This window comes from Pseudorca crassidens, chromosome 4, assembly GCF_039906515.1.
Source record: "Pseudorca crassidens isolate mPseCra1 chromosome 4, mPseCra1.hap1, whole genome shotgun sequence".
Taxonomy (NCBI): domain Eukaryota; kingdom Metazoa; phylum Chordata; class Mammalia; order Artiodactyla; family Delphinidae; genus Pseudorca; species Pseudorca crassidens.
In genome coordinates this window covers 149,103,968-149,119,435 of record NC_090299.1, presented here as the reverse complement: position 1 = coordinate 149,119,435, position 15,468 = coordinate 149,103,968, and the positions used below count along the sequence as shown (strand labels likewise).

General features: G+C 38.9%; 2 protein-coding genes across 3 annotated transcripts in view; one reads left to right on the top strand and one right to left on the bottom strand.

The window, feature by feature from the left end:
• Positions 1 to 10,182, top strand: part of TMA16 (translation machinery associated 16 homolog) — a 43,939-nt gene extending 33,757 nt beyond the window's left edge. Inside the window, exons 3-7 of the mRNA XM_067737027.1 lie at positions 1,882 to 1,919; positions 3,115 to 3,199; positions 4,338 to 4,486; positions 8,421 to 8,463; positions 9,959 to 10,182. Of these exons, the coding sequence (XP_067593128.1) occupies positions 1,882 to 1,919; positions 3,115 to 3,199; positions 4,338 to 4,486; positions 8,421 to 8,463; positions 9,959 to 10,139 (496 nt within the window). The 3' untranslated portion in view covers positions 10,140 to 10,182. The remainder of the gene's footprint in view (positions 1 to 1,881; positions 1,920 to 3,114; positions 3,200 to 4,337; positions 4,487 to 8,420; positions 8,464 to 9,958) is intronic.
• A 1,269-nt stretch (positions 10,183 to 11,451) lies between these two features.
• The window catches only part of MARCHF1 (membrane associated ring-CH-type finger 1), an 843,574-nt gene continuing 839,557 nt past the window's right edge, over positions 11,452 to 15,468 (bottom strand). For both annotated transcript variants that reach the window (XM_067737026.1, XM_067737025.1), the window contains one exon: positions 11,452 to 15,165. In XM_067737026.1, the coding sequence (XP_067593127.1) occupies positions 14,864 to 15,165 (302 nt within the window). In that variant the 3' untranslated portion in view covers positions 11,452 to 14,863. The remainder of the gene's footprint in view (positions 15,166 to 15,468) is intronic.

Below are 15,468 nucleotides of genomic sequence, written 5' to 3'. Positions count from 1 at the left end.
ACATTCCTGCCTCCTTTATCAAAGATAAGGTGACCATATGTGCGTGGGTTTATCTCTGGGATTTCTATCCTGTTCCATTGATCTATCTTTCTGTTTTTGTGCCAGTACCATACTGTCTTGGTTACTGTAGCCTTGTAGTATAGTCTGAAGTCAGGGAGCCTGATTCCTCCAGCTCCGTTTTTCATTCTCAAAATTGCTTTGGCTATTCGGGGTCTTTTGTGTTTCCATACAAATTGTGAAATTTTTTGTTCTACTTCTGTGAAAAATGCCAGTGGTAGTTTGATAGGGATTGCATTGAATCTGTAGATTGTTTTGGGTGGTAGAGTCATTTTCACAGTGTTGATTCTTCCAATCCAAGAACATGGTATATCTCTCCATCTATTTGTATCATCCTTAATTTCTTTCATCAGTGTCTTATAATTTTCTGCATACAGGTCTTTTGCCTCCTTAGGTAGGTTTATTCCTAGCTATTTTATTCTTTGTGTTGCAAAGGTAAATGGGAGTGTTTTCTTGATTTCACTTTCAGATTTTTCATCATTAGTGTATAGGAATGCCAGAGATTTCTGTGCATTAATTTTGTATCCTGCAACTTTACCGAATTCATTGATTAGCTCTAGTAGTTTTCTGGTAGCATCTTTAGGATTCTCTATGTATAGTATCATGTCATCTGCAAACAGTGACAGCTTTACTTCTTTTCTGATTTGGATTCCTTTTATTTCCTTTTCTTCTGATTGCTGTGGCTAAAACTTCCAAAACTATATTGAATAAGAGTGGTGAGAGTGGGCAACCTTGTCTTGTTCCTGATCTTAGTGGAAATGCTTTCAGTTTTTCACCGTTGAAGATGACGTTGGCTGTGGGTTTGTCATATATGGCCTTTATTATGTTGAGGAAAGTTCCCTCTTTGCCTACTTTCTGGAGGGTTTTTATCATAAATGGGTGTTGAATTTTGTCAAAAGCTTTCTCTGCATCTATTGAGATGATCATATGGTTTTTCTCCTTCAGTTTGTTAATATGGTGTATCACATTGATTGATTTGCGTATATTGAAGAATCCTTGCATTCCTGGGATATACCCCCCTTGATCATGGTGTATGATCCTTTTAATGTGCTGTTGGATTCTGTTTGCTAGTATTTTGTTGAGGATTTTTGCATCTATGTTCATCAGTGGTATTGGCCTGTAGTTTTCTTTTTTTGTGACATCCTTGTCCGGTTTTGGTATCAAGGTGATGGTGGCCTCGTAGAATGAGTTTGGGAGTGTTCCTCCCTCTGCTATATTTTGGAAGAGTTTGAGAAGGATAGGTGTTCGCTCTTCTCTAAATGTTTGATAGAATTCGCCTGTGAAGCCATCGGGTCCTGGGCTTTTGTTTGTTGGAAGATTTTTAATCACAGTTTCAATTTCAGTGCTTGTGATTGGTCTGTTCATATTTTCTATTTCTTCCTGATTCAGTCTTGGCAGGTTGTGCATTTCTAAGAATTTTGTTCCAGTGATTTAAAAGAGAAGCATGGTATTCAGTGTTTCTTCATTAAAAAAAATTAATTTCGGGACTTCCCTGGTGGTGCAGTGGTTAAGACTCCGTGCTCCCAATGCAGGGGGCCTGGGTTTGGTCCCTGGTCAGGGAACTAGATCCCACATGCATGCCGCAACTAAGAGTTCGCATGCCACCACTAAGGAGCACACGTGCCGCAGCTAAGGAGCCCACCTGCTCCAGCTAAGACCCAGTGCAACCAAATAAATAAACAAAATAATTTTTAAAAATTAATTTCATATGCATAAAAGAATGATCTTTGAATTAAGGTTCTTTGGGTAGTTTTTGTTGCTTTTGACAGATTTTTAAAACTTGCTTTGGAAGTTTTCTGACACATACACACTTTTTCTCCCAAGACTGAAGAATGAAAAGGCGTTACGTCTCAAACTTATTGGTAAGTGGATATACTTATTTGAAGTTCTTCTCTATACCTATTTTCTTTTGACTCTCTTAGTAAAATACTATTTTTATCTAAGTGAATTTTCTCTACCAGACTTGATCAAAACAAAATAAAATCAATCAATAAGCTCTGAGAACAAACTGTTAATAATATCTAGCTCAGTTTTCTAGAAACTGTTTAGTACCTACCTACCTGTTTTTATCCATCCCCCCCTTCCTGTCTCTCTCTCTCTCTCTCTCAATTTTAATTCTAGCTCCCTGACCATTAGAATTATGAAGGATTTTGAAAATAACAATTCATATTTAATGATGTGAATATATACATCCTCAGTCTGTATCTCAGTGTCATAGTCTTTTTGTGTGTGTGACAAGTCCTAGTCTTTTTGTGTGTGTGACAAGTCTGAGATTTCAGAAGAGTGGCTATTAGGCTTTATAACCAAAATGAGAGGTATTTGAACCATTAACTCTAATGCTTTATCAGGCAATAGAATAGTATTTCTAAACGGTTTGTCAGTAATCCTGGGTAGGGCCATTTCTTGATTTGTAATATTGAGAAATCTAATTGAAAGTGACACCCCGATGGTCAGATTTACTCATAAGGATGAAGTCTGTCAGCTCCGTGATTATAAATGTCAGTCATTCTGCACAGTATAGGGCAGATCTTGTATGCCTAAGATATTTACTAACTTTGAGGCCCTGAACAGGTTACTTAACCTGTCTCTTCTAAATGGAGATAATAATAATAATAATCCTCATAAGATTGTAAAGGTCTTGACATAGTGACTGCTGCTTATTAAATGTTCAGCAGATGTCATCTTCTTCATTAATCTGATCAGACTCTCATTTTTGTTATTTCGGATAAGTTCTATCCTTTGCTTTATAAATACCTAGAACTTCATGTTCTGTTAAGAGTGTTCTTTCCTTTTTTAAATTTTTTGTATCCTTACTGGATAAGAAATATATACAGAAAAGCGTCCCTCCTACCCTTGTCTCTTGCCCCAATTAAAATGTGACAATTTAATTTCTGACAGACTGATTTAGTTAGCTTTGAGCCCACACAAAACTTTATATTTAACTTTGAAATAAATTTTGATACTGTTTTAAACACATTGATGTTGAAAATTATAATGACTACCTCTGCTTGAATGATGACTTGTGGTGTTAAACTGTCTTGGTACTTGTTGTTATAGGTGAAAAACTGCAGTGGTTTCAAAATCATCTTGATCCCAAAAAAGTAGGATATTCAAAGAGAGATGCTTGTGAATTAATTGAAAGGTAAACACTGGGCATGTTATGAGCAAAGGGTCAGTAACAGGAATTCCCCAGCTTGATTCTTCAAGATTCAGAGTTCTGTTCGGGATTTATAGATGAGCAAATGAGCTTTGTTATCAAGACTTTGGATTCTTACACTAGCTTAGCCATTTTAGTAGCTTTGTAACCTTTCTGGGCCTCGGAGTGATAGTTAGCCCAGTTTCTTGGCTTCCTGGAGGAATGTCATCTAAACTGACATCTAAAGATAGGGGTTAGCAGATTGAGGTGAGGTAGTTGGAGCCTCTAGGCAGAGAGAACAAGATCTGAAAGGCCCGGGGTGAGAGCAACGTATTTAGTGATCTGCCAGACATTTAATAAGACTGAAATAATAGGTTCAAGGAGGGAATTGTGACAGGTAGGATAAACAACCAGCTTTTGAAAGATTTCAGATATCAGTGTAAGAGTTTGGACTTTATCCAAGGACTGTGGGAGACATAGTTACAGCAAGCACCTGCGATGGTCACATTTTTAAACTTTAGAAAGGTCTCAGTTGGAGGAATGAGGAAAATGGACGAGGGGGCAGGCTTTGGCTGGGAGACTGCTGAGAGGCTGATGAAGCAGTCCAGGCAAGAGGTGATGGTGGGAGCAGTGTGGTGAAGAGAAATGAAAGAGTGCAGACCTTTGAAGGAAGCGGAAGTCCCCATCTTTAATGAAGACTTAGATGTGGCGTAAAAGGGAGAGAAGCGAGGAGTCAGGGGGGGCACTCGCATTCCTCACTTGGGCAGCTGGATGAATGGTTGTCCCAGGGGATGGAGCGGGTCGGGAGGGGGCGCCTAGGGGCAGCGCGGAGGCAAGGCCAGGGGTGGCATGTTAAGCCAGATGGAGATGTCCAGGAGGTGGCTGAGTACGTGGATACGGAGTTTGTTTAACAGACACTTTAATGGCAGGCTTTGATGTGGTCACAGGAATTTTGAAAATGGTTAAGTTACCACGAGAAGGTCTGAGAGCTTAAGGAACTCAGAGGAATATAAAAACTTCAGGGACAGGCGAAGGCTGGGGATTATGGTGGGGTTTTTTTGGGGCGGGGGGAGATTATCTTTTAAATGAACTAATATAAGCCAAACAGAGACTCTGTAAGTCAGATCATTTTCTTGTTTTTCAGGTATTTAAATCGGTTCAGCAGTGAGCTGGAGCAGATTGAGTTACACAACAGCATCAAGGCCAGGCGGGGCCGGCGGCACTGCGCCCGAGAGGCGGCCATCAAGCAGACCACGGAGCGAGAGTGGCGGCAGTACAGGGGCTGCGGCCTCGGTAGGAGCGGGAGGGCGGCAGTACGGGGCTTGGTGTGTTCTCAGCGTACCTTCCCTTCTTTCTAGTCATATTTGGCTTTACTTATTCTATTTATTTAGTTTAGTTTGATTTTCTTCCTTTGATTTCCTTTCCTTTTGAGTGTTTGGAATAATTTTTGAATTCATCCTTTTTTTCCTCCTACATTCCCCAAACTGTCAGTGTTGACAGTGACTTATCTTTCTACTGTGACAGTAAGGTTTTCCTCTCCCTTCCAGTGTACTTGATTTGCTTTGTTCTAGAGTTTTACTTGCCCGTCTCCAACCACATCGACGTTTCTTTAGAGTAAGTACTGTGTCCTCTTGTCTTTGTAAGTCTTGTAGTAAAGAGCTATACTTGTTGCAGCATTTCTTGAGAAATTATAGAAATCAAATTTTCTTTCTTAGCACTAGCATTTCTTACAGTTCCTGAAGACAAGTATGTTGTGGGCTTAACAACACTGTCTGAAGAAAGGCGCTTAGGAGGAGAGGAGAGGGCACTTGTAAGGGCTTGCAAAGCCCAAAGTCAGGTGATGACCCAAGGGCTACATGGCCTGCAAATGGTGTTTGATTGGCTTATTAATTGTCAGTATAAGAAAATCTGCTGATTTCACATGAAAAATGTAGATTTCTGGCTTCTCGTAAAACATGCGGTGGTCTGGCAGCGTCATCTGCTAGAGCAAAGTAGTGACTGTCCCTTTTAGATTTGAGCATTCAGTGGTTCCAAACCTTCTTTCATTCACATTCCCTGCCTGGTCCCTGTAGGCGTTCCTGTGTGGATTTGCTTGGGAAGTACAGTAAATGAAATGCTTAAAGCAACATTAGGTTTTTAAATTTTAATAATAACAATAGGGCCCTGAAGCAGATACCCTGTGGGTAACTGTTGTGTTAGTCCCAGCCTGTGCATAGTGATGCTGTGCGCCAGGAAGGTCTGGGGCGGCCTCCACAGGCATTCTCCCCACTGGAGCCAGTGTTGTGGCTGGACCCCACCCTCGTGGTTCTTACTGTGATTGTAGGGTGCACCTCAGCAAAAACCAGCAGGGAGCTTTGAAAAAAACAAGATTTAGTGCTTAAAAGTCCTGGATGGTACAGGACATGCCTGAGGGCCACACAGCGAGGTCTCCAGTAGAGAAAGAGGGAGGGAACAGGGACCTGGGGCCCTGCCTTTGTTAGGGTCATAGGCGGGATGCCTGGGGTTTCATGGGTTCACTCTTCATAAAGGCGCCAGCAGGGGGAACGGGGTCACTCAGGTGGTCAGTTATCTGCGTTCCCCAGGGCTTTCTAATAGGGGAACTTCGTGGGGGAGGAGCCTGGTCCCTCACCTAGTTGTTTTGCTGGAGCTGTGTCAGTCTGGCCGTAGGTGGATCCATAGAGTTGGATGTCTTCGCAGCATATGCCTCGACAGCTGGAAGGTTGGCATCAGGCACTTACCCTCAGTGACACTGTGAGCCCTGAGTAGATGGCAGTTCCTCCACATCATTCCTAAGCAGTGAGTGTCTTCACTGAAGAAACAACAGAATAACTTCAGAACTAGATAGATCTGGACTTAAACCCTTACAGCTTACTATATAACAGGGCAAGTTTCTTCCCACCCACTCCCTGGCCTTGTTACCTTCTATTTAAAAATAGAGGTAAATAGTGCACCTCCTTCCCAGGTTGTTTAAAAGTCAAGAGATGGGCTTCCCTGGTGGCGCAGTGGTTGAGAGTCCGCCTGCCAATGCAGGGGACATGGGTTCGTGCCCCGGTCCGGGAAGATCCCACATGCTGCGGAGCGGCTGGGCCCGTGAGCCATGGCCGCTGAGCCTGCGCGTCCGGAGCCTGTGCTCCGCGACGGGAGAGGCCACAACGGTGAGAGGCCCACGTATGGCAAAAAAAAAAAAAGTCAGATGAGATGTCACGTATCAAGTGCCTGACACAGAACCTACTGTAGGAGGTTGAGGGAGAGCTTCGGCCACTGTGTCCTTTTCACCTCAGTTTGTCTATGCTTGTAGTCTCCATTTCCTCATTTTCCCATTTTTATTGGAACCCCTTAATTAAGCTTTTGTAGCCACCACTCAACTAAAAGCCCTTGTCACCAATGACCTTTAAGTTGCTAAGACACATAGTGCCTGTACTGGGCACTCATGTAGTCAACTTTTCTGCAGTGTTCGATACAGATGATCCCTTGATTTCTTGTCACACTTTTTATTTGGGGTAGAAGCCCCTGACTTCCCTGGTTTTCCTCCAGGTTAACTGACCATGACTTCAGTGTCCTGAGTTGAATCCCTCATAGCCTCACAAACTAAATATTGACCCAGGTCCTTGTCCTTGGGCCTCTTCTCTTTTCTATTTACATGAATTTCCTGAGTTGATGTCATTCAGTCCTGTGGTTTTAAATACCATTTAAATGCTCATAACTTCCAAATTTATATTCTCAATACTTGTCGCTAGAACTCCAGACTTGCATTATCAAACTTGGGTTTCTCAGAGTATCTACTTGAATGTCTTACATGCATCTCCAGCTTATGTCCCAAAGCAGAGTCCAGCTTTTCTCCTAAAACTTGCTTCTCCTGCAAGCTCCGTGTGTCTATCAGTGATATCACCACTTGCCCCGTCGCTCGTGTCAGAAACCCTGCCGACGGTTTCGCATTCCACACCCAGCTCATCAGCAGGATATACTTAAGAGTCTAATGGCTTGCCCTGCTGCCCCCAGCACCTCTGGCTCGAGCCACCACCATCTCAGCTCTGCCATCATGACAGCCTCCCAGGTGGTCTCTGTGCTCAGTCTGTTCAGCCTACAGCCGCCAGGTTAATCAACAGTAATTGACAGCACACTCCAGGTCAGACATCTGCTGGTGGTGGAGCCAGTGCTAAAACTCAGACCTCGTCTTCCAGTTATGCCACAGTCCTTATTCCAGATGCATGGAATGTATCTGGTGAAAAAAACTTTGTCAACTCTATCAAGTTTACAAGCATCTAGAAACATGTGGGCAGATTGTCACCAAATGCTGTGTTGATCAGGTTCAGAGAAGACAAGATAACTGACATCTCTCCCTCTTGCTCCATGGTGGTATAACTGTTCCTGACTCATTTTATTAGAATTTCTTAAAAAAAACAATTGTGCTTAATTTATACCTTTTAAACACCTGACCCCTCGTACTCATACTCTTATTTTCTGAAGCTATTGTAAAAGTCAGTATACAGTCATGTCAAACATTTTTATCTTTTTCATTAATTGATACTGGATTTTATTTAATATTTTATCCATTGGCCAGAATTTTTGCAGCAGTGTTCCAGTTTTTGTTAAACATGCCTCTGTGTTCCAGCAACATGGATGACCCATGCATATAGGTTTATGATCCACTTTCTAATCATGATAAGGAGCTGTCATACACCTAGTTTTCATTTAAAATGGGTTTAAATTTTATTGAACTTTATTGAACTTCTATTGATTATAGTTTATTTGAAAAAGTTTTTACATTTTTAATAGTATTTTTTAATATTTAATAATCCTTGCATTCCTCAAACTCTACCTTGCCAAAGCGAACTATATGCTTGAAAAAATTGCACCTTTCACCAAGAAAATATGTAAAACAACTGAGCATGTTGTTGTAGGGGACTGATAGTTAGAATTTGCCAGGCACCTTTACTGTCTAAAAGGACAGAGTTTATTTTGTTGATAGGTTTGTTTTATAGATTCTGTGGTAGAATACATTATTTAATAGTGTTCTTTTTGAATCACCTTCTTATAAAGTAAGTCCTTTATGCTTGCAAAACTTACTTTTCATTATAGCATTATAATCATGCTTCGAAATTTTGTTTTTCTTTGGATGTTCTTTTTGTCTGTCAGTTATTATTGTTTCTGAGATAATAAATGAGGAAACTATAAATGTTATCATAGAAAACATTGCCTAAGAGATATAAATTATTTTCTTTTCCAGAGATTCCAGACATTTTAAATGCAGGTAATCTGAAAACTTTTAGGTGAGTCTGTCTCTTTTGTTCTTTGAAGCTGCAAGTAAAATACATAAGAGATAAACTTTCTTACCTTTTGAGTCTAGACGTTAGAGCTAAAAGAAAATTAGGAGGTTCTTTTTAACCTTTCCTCTTTCATCAGTTGAAGTAAGAATTTTCCTAAGTTTAGCATTTGTTTGAGATGCCTGATGTACACTGAAATGATAATGACCTGGTGCTTTTGTTTTTCAAAATACTTTAAAATTCTTTAATATAGTACTTAAAGAACATGATATCCTTGTTCCTCTCTGGTTGTTATTATTTAAAAAGATAAATTGTCAGCAGCAGACTTGTTGGCTGAGTCCTGTCCCCATACTGTTTGCAGCACCCCCTTCTGGAGAAGGTGGCTAGTGGGAAGTGGTATGGGGAAATGGTTAAATCATAAAGAACCAGTTGCCCCAGTGGTCTAATAGTGCTGTGTGACCGAGAGACCAGTGAGTAGGATTTCCTGTTTTCAGTTTTCAAACATGGGTTCTTTGTCTTTAGAACATAATTTTTATTAATCATTTTGATACTAGCTAGACCATGTTGATCAGTCTGAAATTTTAATTGAAATTAGATACATTTAAGTCCATATTATTTGAAACCCTTAAGCTTATTTTATATTTTTATACTTCTGAATTCATAGAAGATATTTAATATTCATAAAATATTCGCTCTAATAGAATTCATTGATCATATTTAAGAAGTGGTTCACTTTGTAGCCTAGGTACATGTATTTATAAGTACATGGAGCTTAAGATTGATTATACATTAATTTTTTTTGCCTGTAATGTTAAGTAATCAGATATATAAATGTTCTCTTTATTCCTAAAACAGTGTATGTTCTGCCTCTCCCAGAGAAAGCCAGAAATGAGAAGAAATTAGCCTAGACTGTTAGTATCAGAGTTCAGTTCTCAGAAGAATCTTCACATTGCTCTTAAAGTAATTGAACATAGGATTGTCACAGAAAAGCTGGGGTTGAAGAACTAAAAGTTTCCTATTATAACCAAAAAATTTGATTACTAAAACACTTGTGATTTACCATTGTGTGTGAAAAGAAAAACCTTTTCTGACTGTGCATTTTGGAGATTTTCCAGGATGATGTAGTTCCTACTTCAGAGATTCTTGATACCATATATGTCCTAATAGAGGGAAGTGTTTGGGTTAGGGAGAATAAAAGAATGGAACGGAGTTTGCTTGTAACTTCTGCCTAATATAGTCCTGCATTGCTTTGGAAATTTTGAATTCTCTGTGCAGTTAACTGCTATTGTAGATTAATGAGAAAGTTCAGTTAAGTATGGAAAAAGCAAACCTCAGTTCTTGGGACATTTTTTTTTCTACTGCATTTATATTGTTTCCTTCTAGTGCATTTCAATCTGCTGTAAATTTGTAAACTTTCTTCTGCTTAGTTTTGAATATTGACTTTATTACTTCCCTACCTCACCACCCCTCACCACCCCTCTGCATTCTCTCTTTTGTCTAGGGAATGGGATTTTGATCTGAAGAAATTGCCAAACATTAAAATGAGAAAAATCTGTGCTAATGATGCAGTGCCTAAGAAGTGTAAGAAGAAACCTGTGACAGCTGTAGACAGAGATTTAGGAGAATTGGAACTGAAAGATGAATCAAGTGACACAGATGAGGAAATGACTGCAGTGGCCTAATTGTCTTTACTTGAGTTGAAAATAAATAATTTGAGAACTTCAAGTTACACTTGAATTGATTATGGTAAATAATTGTCTCTACACAACAGTTTGCTGTTTAGCTTATTCTCTTATATGAGAATCCCATTTTCAGTTTCAAAAACAGTGTTATGATTTTAACTTAAAAATGAATGTTGCTTTATGTTTATATAAATATGTTCAGACCCTGCTTAAAAACCCAGACTGTTATAAAATCTTAAGAACTTGGGCTTCCCTGGCGGCGCAGTGGTTAGGAATCTGCCTGCCAATGCAGGGGACACGGGTTGGATCTCTGGCCCAGGAGGATCCCACATGCCACAGAGCAGCTAAGCCCATGAGCTACAACTACTGAAGCCCGCGCACCTGGAGCCCATGCTCTGCAACAAGAGAAGCCACGGCAATGAGAAGCCCACGCACTGCAACAAAGAGTAGCCCCTGCTCACCGCAACTAGAGAAAGCCCGCACACAGCAACGAAGACCCAGCGCAGCCAAAAATAAAACAAATAAATAAATTTATATATTTAAAAAAAAAATCTTAAGAACTCAAGGCTGTTTGAATGTTGCAGATACAAATCTGCAGAAATCCAGGTAAGTTAGGCAAAAAATACAGAAACCACAACAAAGGTTTGGATCACTTGTTTAATATACAAAGTCTGTTTTTCACAGGTAATTATTTTCTCTTCCTTACTTTGTCTTAGTACACATTATTCACAAAACAGTAAATCGTTCATGCAAGAGAATTAGGTAAAACCGAAAAAAGTACAAATGCTCAATCCCCCAAATTGCACACAGTTAAAATAATTTTTCCTTGTTTGTTTTAATGCAGTTTCAAATGAGCTTTCTTCAGATGTGGAGGAAACACTGCAGCCCAAAATAACAGTACTTCCTTTCAACTGTATTGACAGGTAAAATAGCACCTTTGGGCTGACTTAAGGAAAGAAAACTAATTTTCATCTTTCTTCATTAAAGTGTAAGTAAGTCCTACACAATTATCATTTGACAGCTACCATAATGATAATGATCAGTTTTAAGAGCTCTACTTCGTTCCAAAATATTCATTGTCATGGCAAGGAAAGGGAAATTGTGTCAGGCAGATGGAAAAACCTTCCTCCCCACCTCTCCTCCATGACAATTAGAGTATCTTAGTGATGTCATTGCTCTAATGAGCTAGTTTTCCAGCCCAAATAAGTAGATGTTTTGGGGACCTTTTGCAAAACAAGGTGAGTGTGATTATGTGGCCATCTCTCTGGAACTATAATCACATGTAACAGCAGCTCGGAGTGAGAATAGATAGTTTTAGGGACCTTTTGCAAAACAAGATAAATGTAACTATGTGGCCATCTCTGGGACTATAATCACATGTAACAAGCTCGGAGTGAGATTTAATCCTAGGGCATTTTGAAAGACTCCGGAGTATATATATACCTGTCTTCCTTTTATTTCTCCATTGCTTTATATCCCAAGTCGATGGGAACATTTTTGTTTTGTTTGTTTACATTTTGTTTGTACTTAAGTTTAATTGCCCTTTGGGCTTCACTTTTAAAAAAAATACTGGATTTCATTTCTTTACAATTTAATCTTCGATTTTACACAATTAGAGTGACAGTTCTTTAAAAAAATCAACAGCATAAATGTATGTTTTCTGGTATTGATAATACCACAGATTCATGATGATAAAAAGCCAAGGTTTTAGCAGAACTGTAAGTTTATTCTTCAATTTCATTCTTTGTTGCAATTCCATTTTATTTCTTACATAAGCAGGTGAGCATGCTTCAAAAAATTGCCATTCCGGAGAGCAGTTTTTCTTTTTGAAGGGCATATCCAGTCCACAAAAGTGTTGTCACAAAGCCAAACCCGGTCCTCGAAAGGACAAGTGTACCACTGCCACACAGAACATAAAAGAAAAGAATCGACACTAGGTTTTAAATGCACATAGTTACTTCAGATTGTTTGAACTACCAACAGCCATTACAGGAAAACTTTTAAAGATTTAAATTCAGGAGTTCAGTGTTTAAATTTAAAGAATAGCAGAAAAATGTTGACTTTTAATGTGTTAGGGAGCTATATTATTTTCTCATTTCAAGAAAGTCAAAGCCTATTCAAGTTCATTTTGAGAATTTACGTATGGTTTTAAAACACCATGTCATTTTTTATCATTAATACAGTAATGCTTATCCTTACTTTTCATTCTAGAATTTCTTAGTGTTTGGTATGCCCCTTAATAAATTATTACTTATTAAGCCAATCGTCTTCCACTGTGAAATTATGCACTTACCTGTATTGCTAAAGTTTGGACAGAATTTAAATGGTATTTATGGTATAATTCAGGTAAATAATCCTTTTCCTTACAGAGCAAACAAAAGAGAAATCAACATTTCTTTGTTTGCTGGTGGCTAGATTTTGTTCCCTCAGGAATATCTGTAAACAACTGTTGCCATTGCTAAACCTCAGGAGAAATGGATTAGTAAAATGCTTAGGAAAATTATCAGAAAAGAATGAATCACATTTAATCCCTTGGGTGAGGTGCCACGGTGAAATCCCCTAAAGCTTCATTATCCATGAGTGCATTTATCTTAAACCTTGAAAATGGAAATTTAAGGAGTTAATACAAAGTCCAGGTTGTTTAAGCTTCATATATTTTTAATTACACCACTATGTCTTTATTTGTGCAGAAATTTTGGTCCAGTTTAGTTGCCTCAACTTAGTTTTTCCTGTGCCTTCATTCCGCACTCCTACAGCAAGTTTTAAGAAAGATGGATTTAACCTTTTGTTTCCTGCCTGACTGAATACCTTGACGTTTTTCTCATGTATATACAGGAACAAACACATGCCACACACACACAAAGTTGATACTGTTGACCTTTGCTTTATTTCTAGGAACTGGGACTATTAGGACTCAGTGTCAGCCACTACTCATATCGAATCAGACTTCTCTTCAGTAAAAGGTTATTTCTCTTTTCTTTCCCTATGGTAACGTGTGAGTTTTGAAAAAGCCCACTGACAATTACAAAGTGCATCAATGTGATACCCAGATTTGTGCAATACGATACCCATGCTTTGGTTCTATGGCCATCACGGTTGCCTTTTCACAATAATAAATACGACAGCTAGCAAAAATAAATCACCTCATTTTATGTAAGACATCTCTCTTTAACAGGCCACACTATATTTATAATCATTAATCTAGCTCACTGCTATGTCATTCACATTTCAGTTTTACATGAATATGCAAAGAATACAATAATCAACTGAACTGTCAAACCTAAACAATTCAATTTATTACTTAGCACAGAATCTGTTGAATATTTTTGCCTCCCAGCTGAGCAAGGGAAATACTGTCAGCTTTTTAAAACACAGTCTAATGCTTGGTCATAACTACTCATCTGTCAAGTTGACACCTCATAAAAAAAAAGGTACGTTTGTAAATTATTTTCCCTATTATAAGTGCTTCATAGTAGCAAATAAGTTAATTTCAGAACTTACCACAGTCAGATTGCTTTGTAGTTTTGTTTTTTCACCCTTTAGAGAAATGGTAACTTCACCTAACTCTTAACCAAGATATTTAATTTGATTAATTTAGTGGTAACTTCACCTAACTCTTAACCAAGATATTTAATTTGATTAATTTAGTGCTTTGTAAAATAGTATTTGTGATACTTTGAATAAAAGTGAATTAAGCTGCTGTTTTGAAAGATTCAATTGTTAAATGAAGCAGAGGCTTTGTCTCTAATTTTAGGGCTGCACTAGCCAATAAGTTTAATTCAAATTGAGCTATGCTGTAAACATACTGGATTTTGAAGACTTGGTTCATAAAAAGAGCTGTAAAATAACTCAATACTTTTTTTATATTGATGACATTGAAATGATAACTTGGGTATATATAGTGTTAAATAATATATATTATCAAAATTCATTTCACCTATTTTTACTTTTTCTAATGGGGCTACTAGAAAATCTGAATTTGCATATGTGGCCTTCATTTGTGGCTCACATTATATTTCTGTTGGACAACACTGTTTTAGAGGGTCCAGGTGGAGTATACAAGGCTTCTGTGGGTATTTAACAGAGCTAATTAACCCCCAAAATCTCTGAAAATCATGATTTAAACATAATTCCAAGTATTAATATCTTGAAATGTGTATTGCATCTATTTTAAAAACATGCATCTGTCAAAACAACTGGACTCCACTATAGCCATAAAACCTGTTAGCTGTCAAAGTATGAATATCAAAATATGCATCTTGAGTTTGCTTCTGATGTGCCTTAGGGATAATGCAGATAATTTCAAGCTTAAAACCAAATGTGTTTGTCATTTCCAGATGAGAGAGTTAACATTACAAGGCCCTAGAAGAAAGACATGTTGCAATTCAAGTCTGTATTCTTGACCTTGCCCTGTTACTGTGAAGACTCATGGGTCTGTCCAGTTAGTCTCTCCTCATTGCCTGAAAGCATTCCTTGCTCCAGCGGTCCTTGTCTCACAAATCGTTCTCCAGCCAACTTTTCACATTTTCTCTTCACACTTGAGACTGCTTCATGGGATCCTGATCATTTGGTGTTTCTTCTCCTTTCTTTTTGAGCAAAGAAAGGACAAATGAGTCAGAAAGAGGAGAGAAGATAATGAGGGTGACTAACTCAGGATCACTTCTGTCACTTGTAGTGGCTGAGGGCCAGGCGATACTCCAGTGACACGCTCCCGGCTGGCCCCATCACACAGGTATGACTTCGGGGGGGCCGCCCTCTGAAGGTGGCAGTGCGTTGGTCCCCGTTTGTAAGGCAGGCACTACTGCCCCGGCGTCCTTGGCATCCGTGTTCACCGTGCAGGAGCAGTTCTTCTCCAGCCTCTTGGCCGTGTCGGGGCAGTTCTGCACAAAGATCACACGGTTGTAGGCCTTCAGCCTGCGCCACAGCTGAACGTAGACCTTGCACTGTACGTACATGAAGACCAAACCTCCCGTGAAGCCGATGGCCACCACAACCAGTTTTGTCCAAAATGGCCATTCAAGGACACCTGTGAAGTAAAAGAGAGAACATTACCACCAAGTCTTTATTGATGGATTTGGTGATTCTTTTCCTATGGTTCCTTCAAAGGATCATGCCAGCCTGTTAATACATAGATCAGGAATATATTCTTAACTAGTAAAAATTATAACCTGTTGCTTAATTGCCTTAAATATTCTCGAGGTATTGCCAAAATTGTACATGAAAAAATTCTCTCCCCTACCCCTGTAATGATGTCTCTCATCTCTCTTAGCCATCAAGAACCTACTGTGATCATCAGATACTTACTTCGACATTTATTCCTTACAGCTAA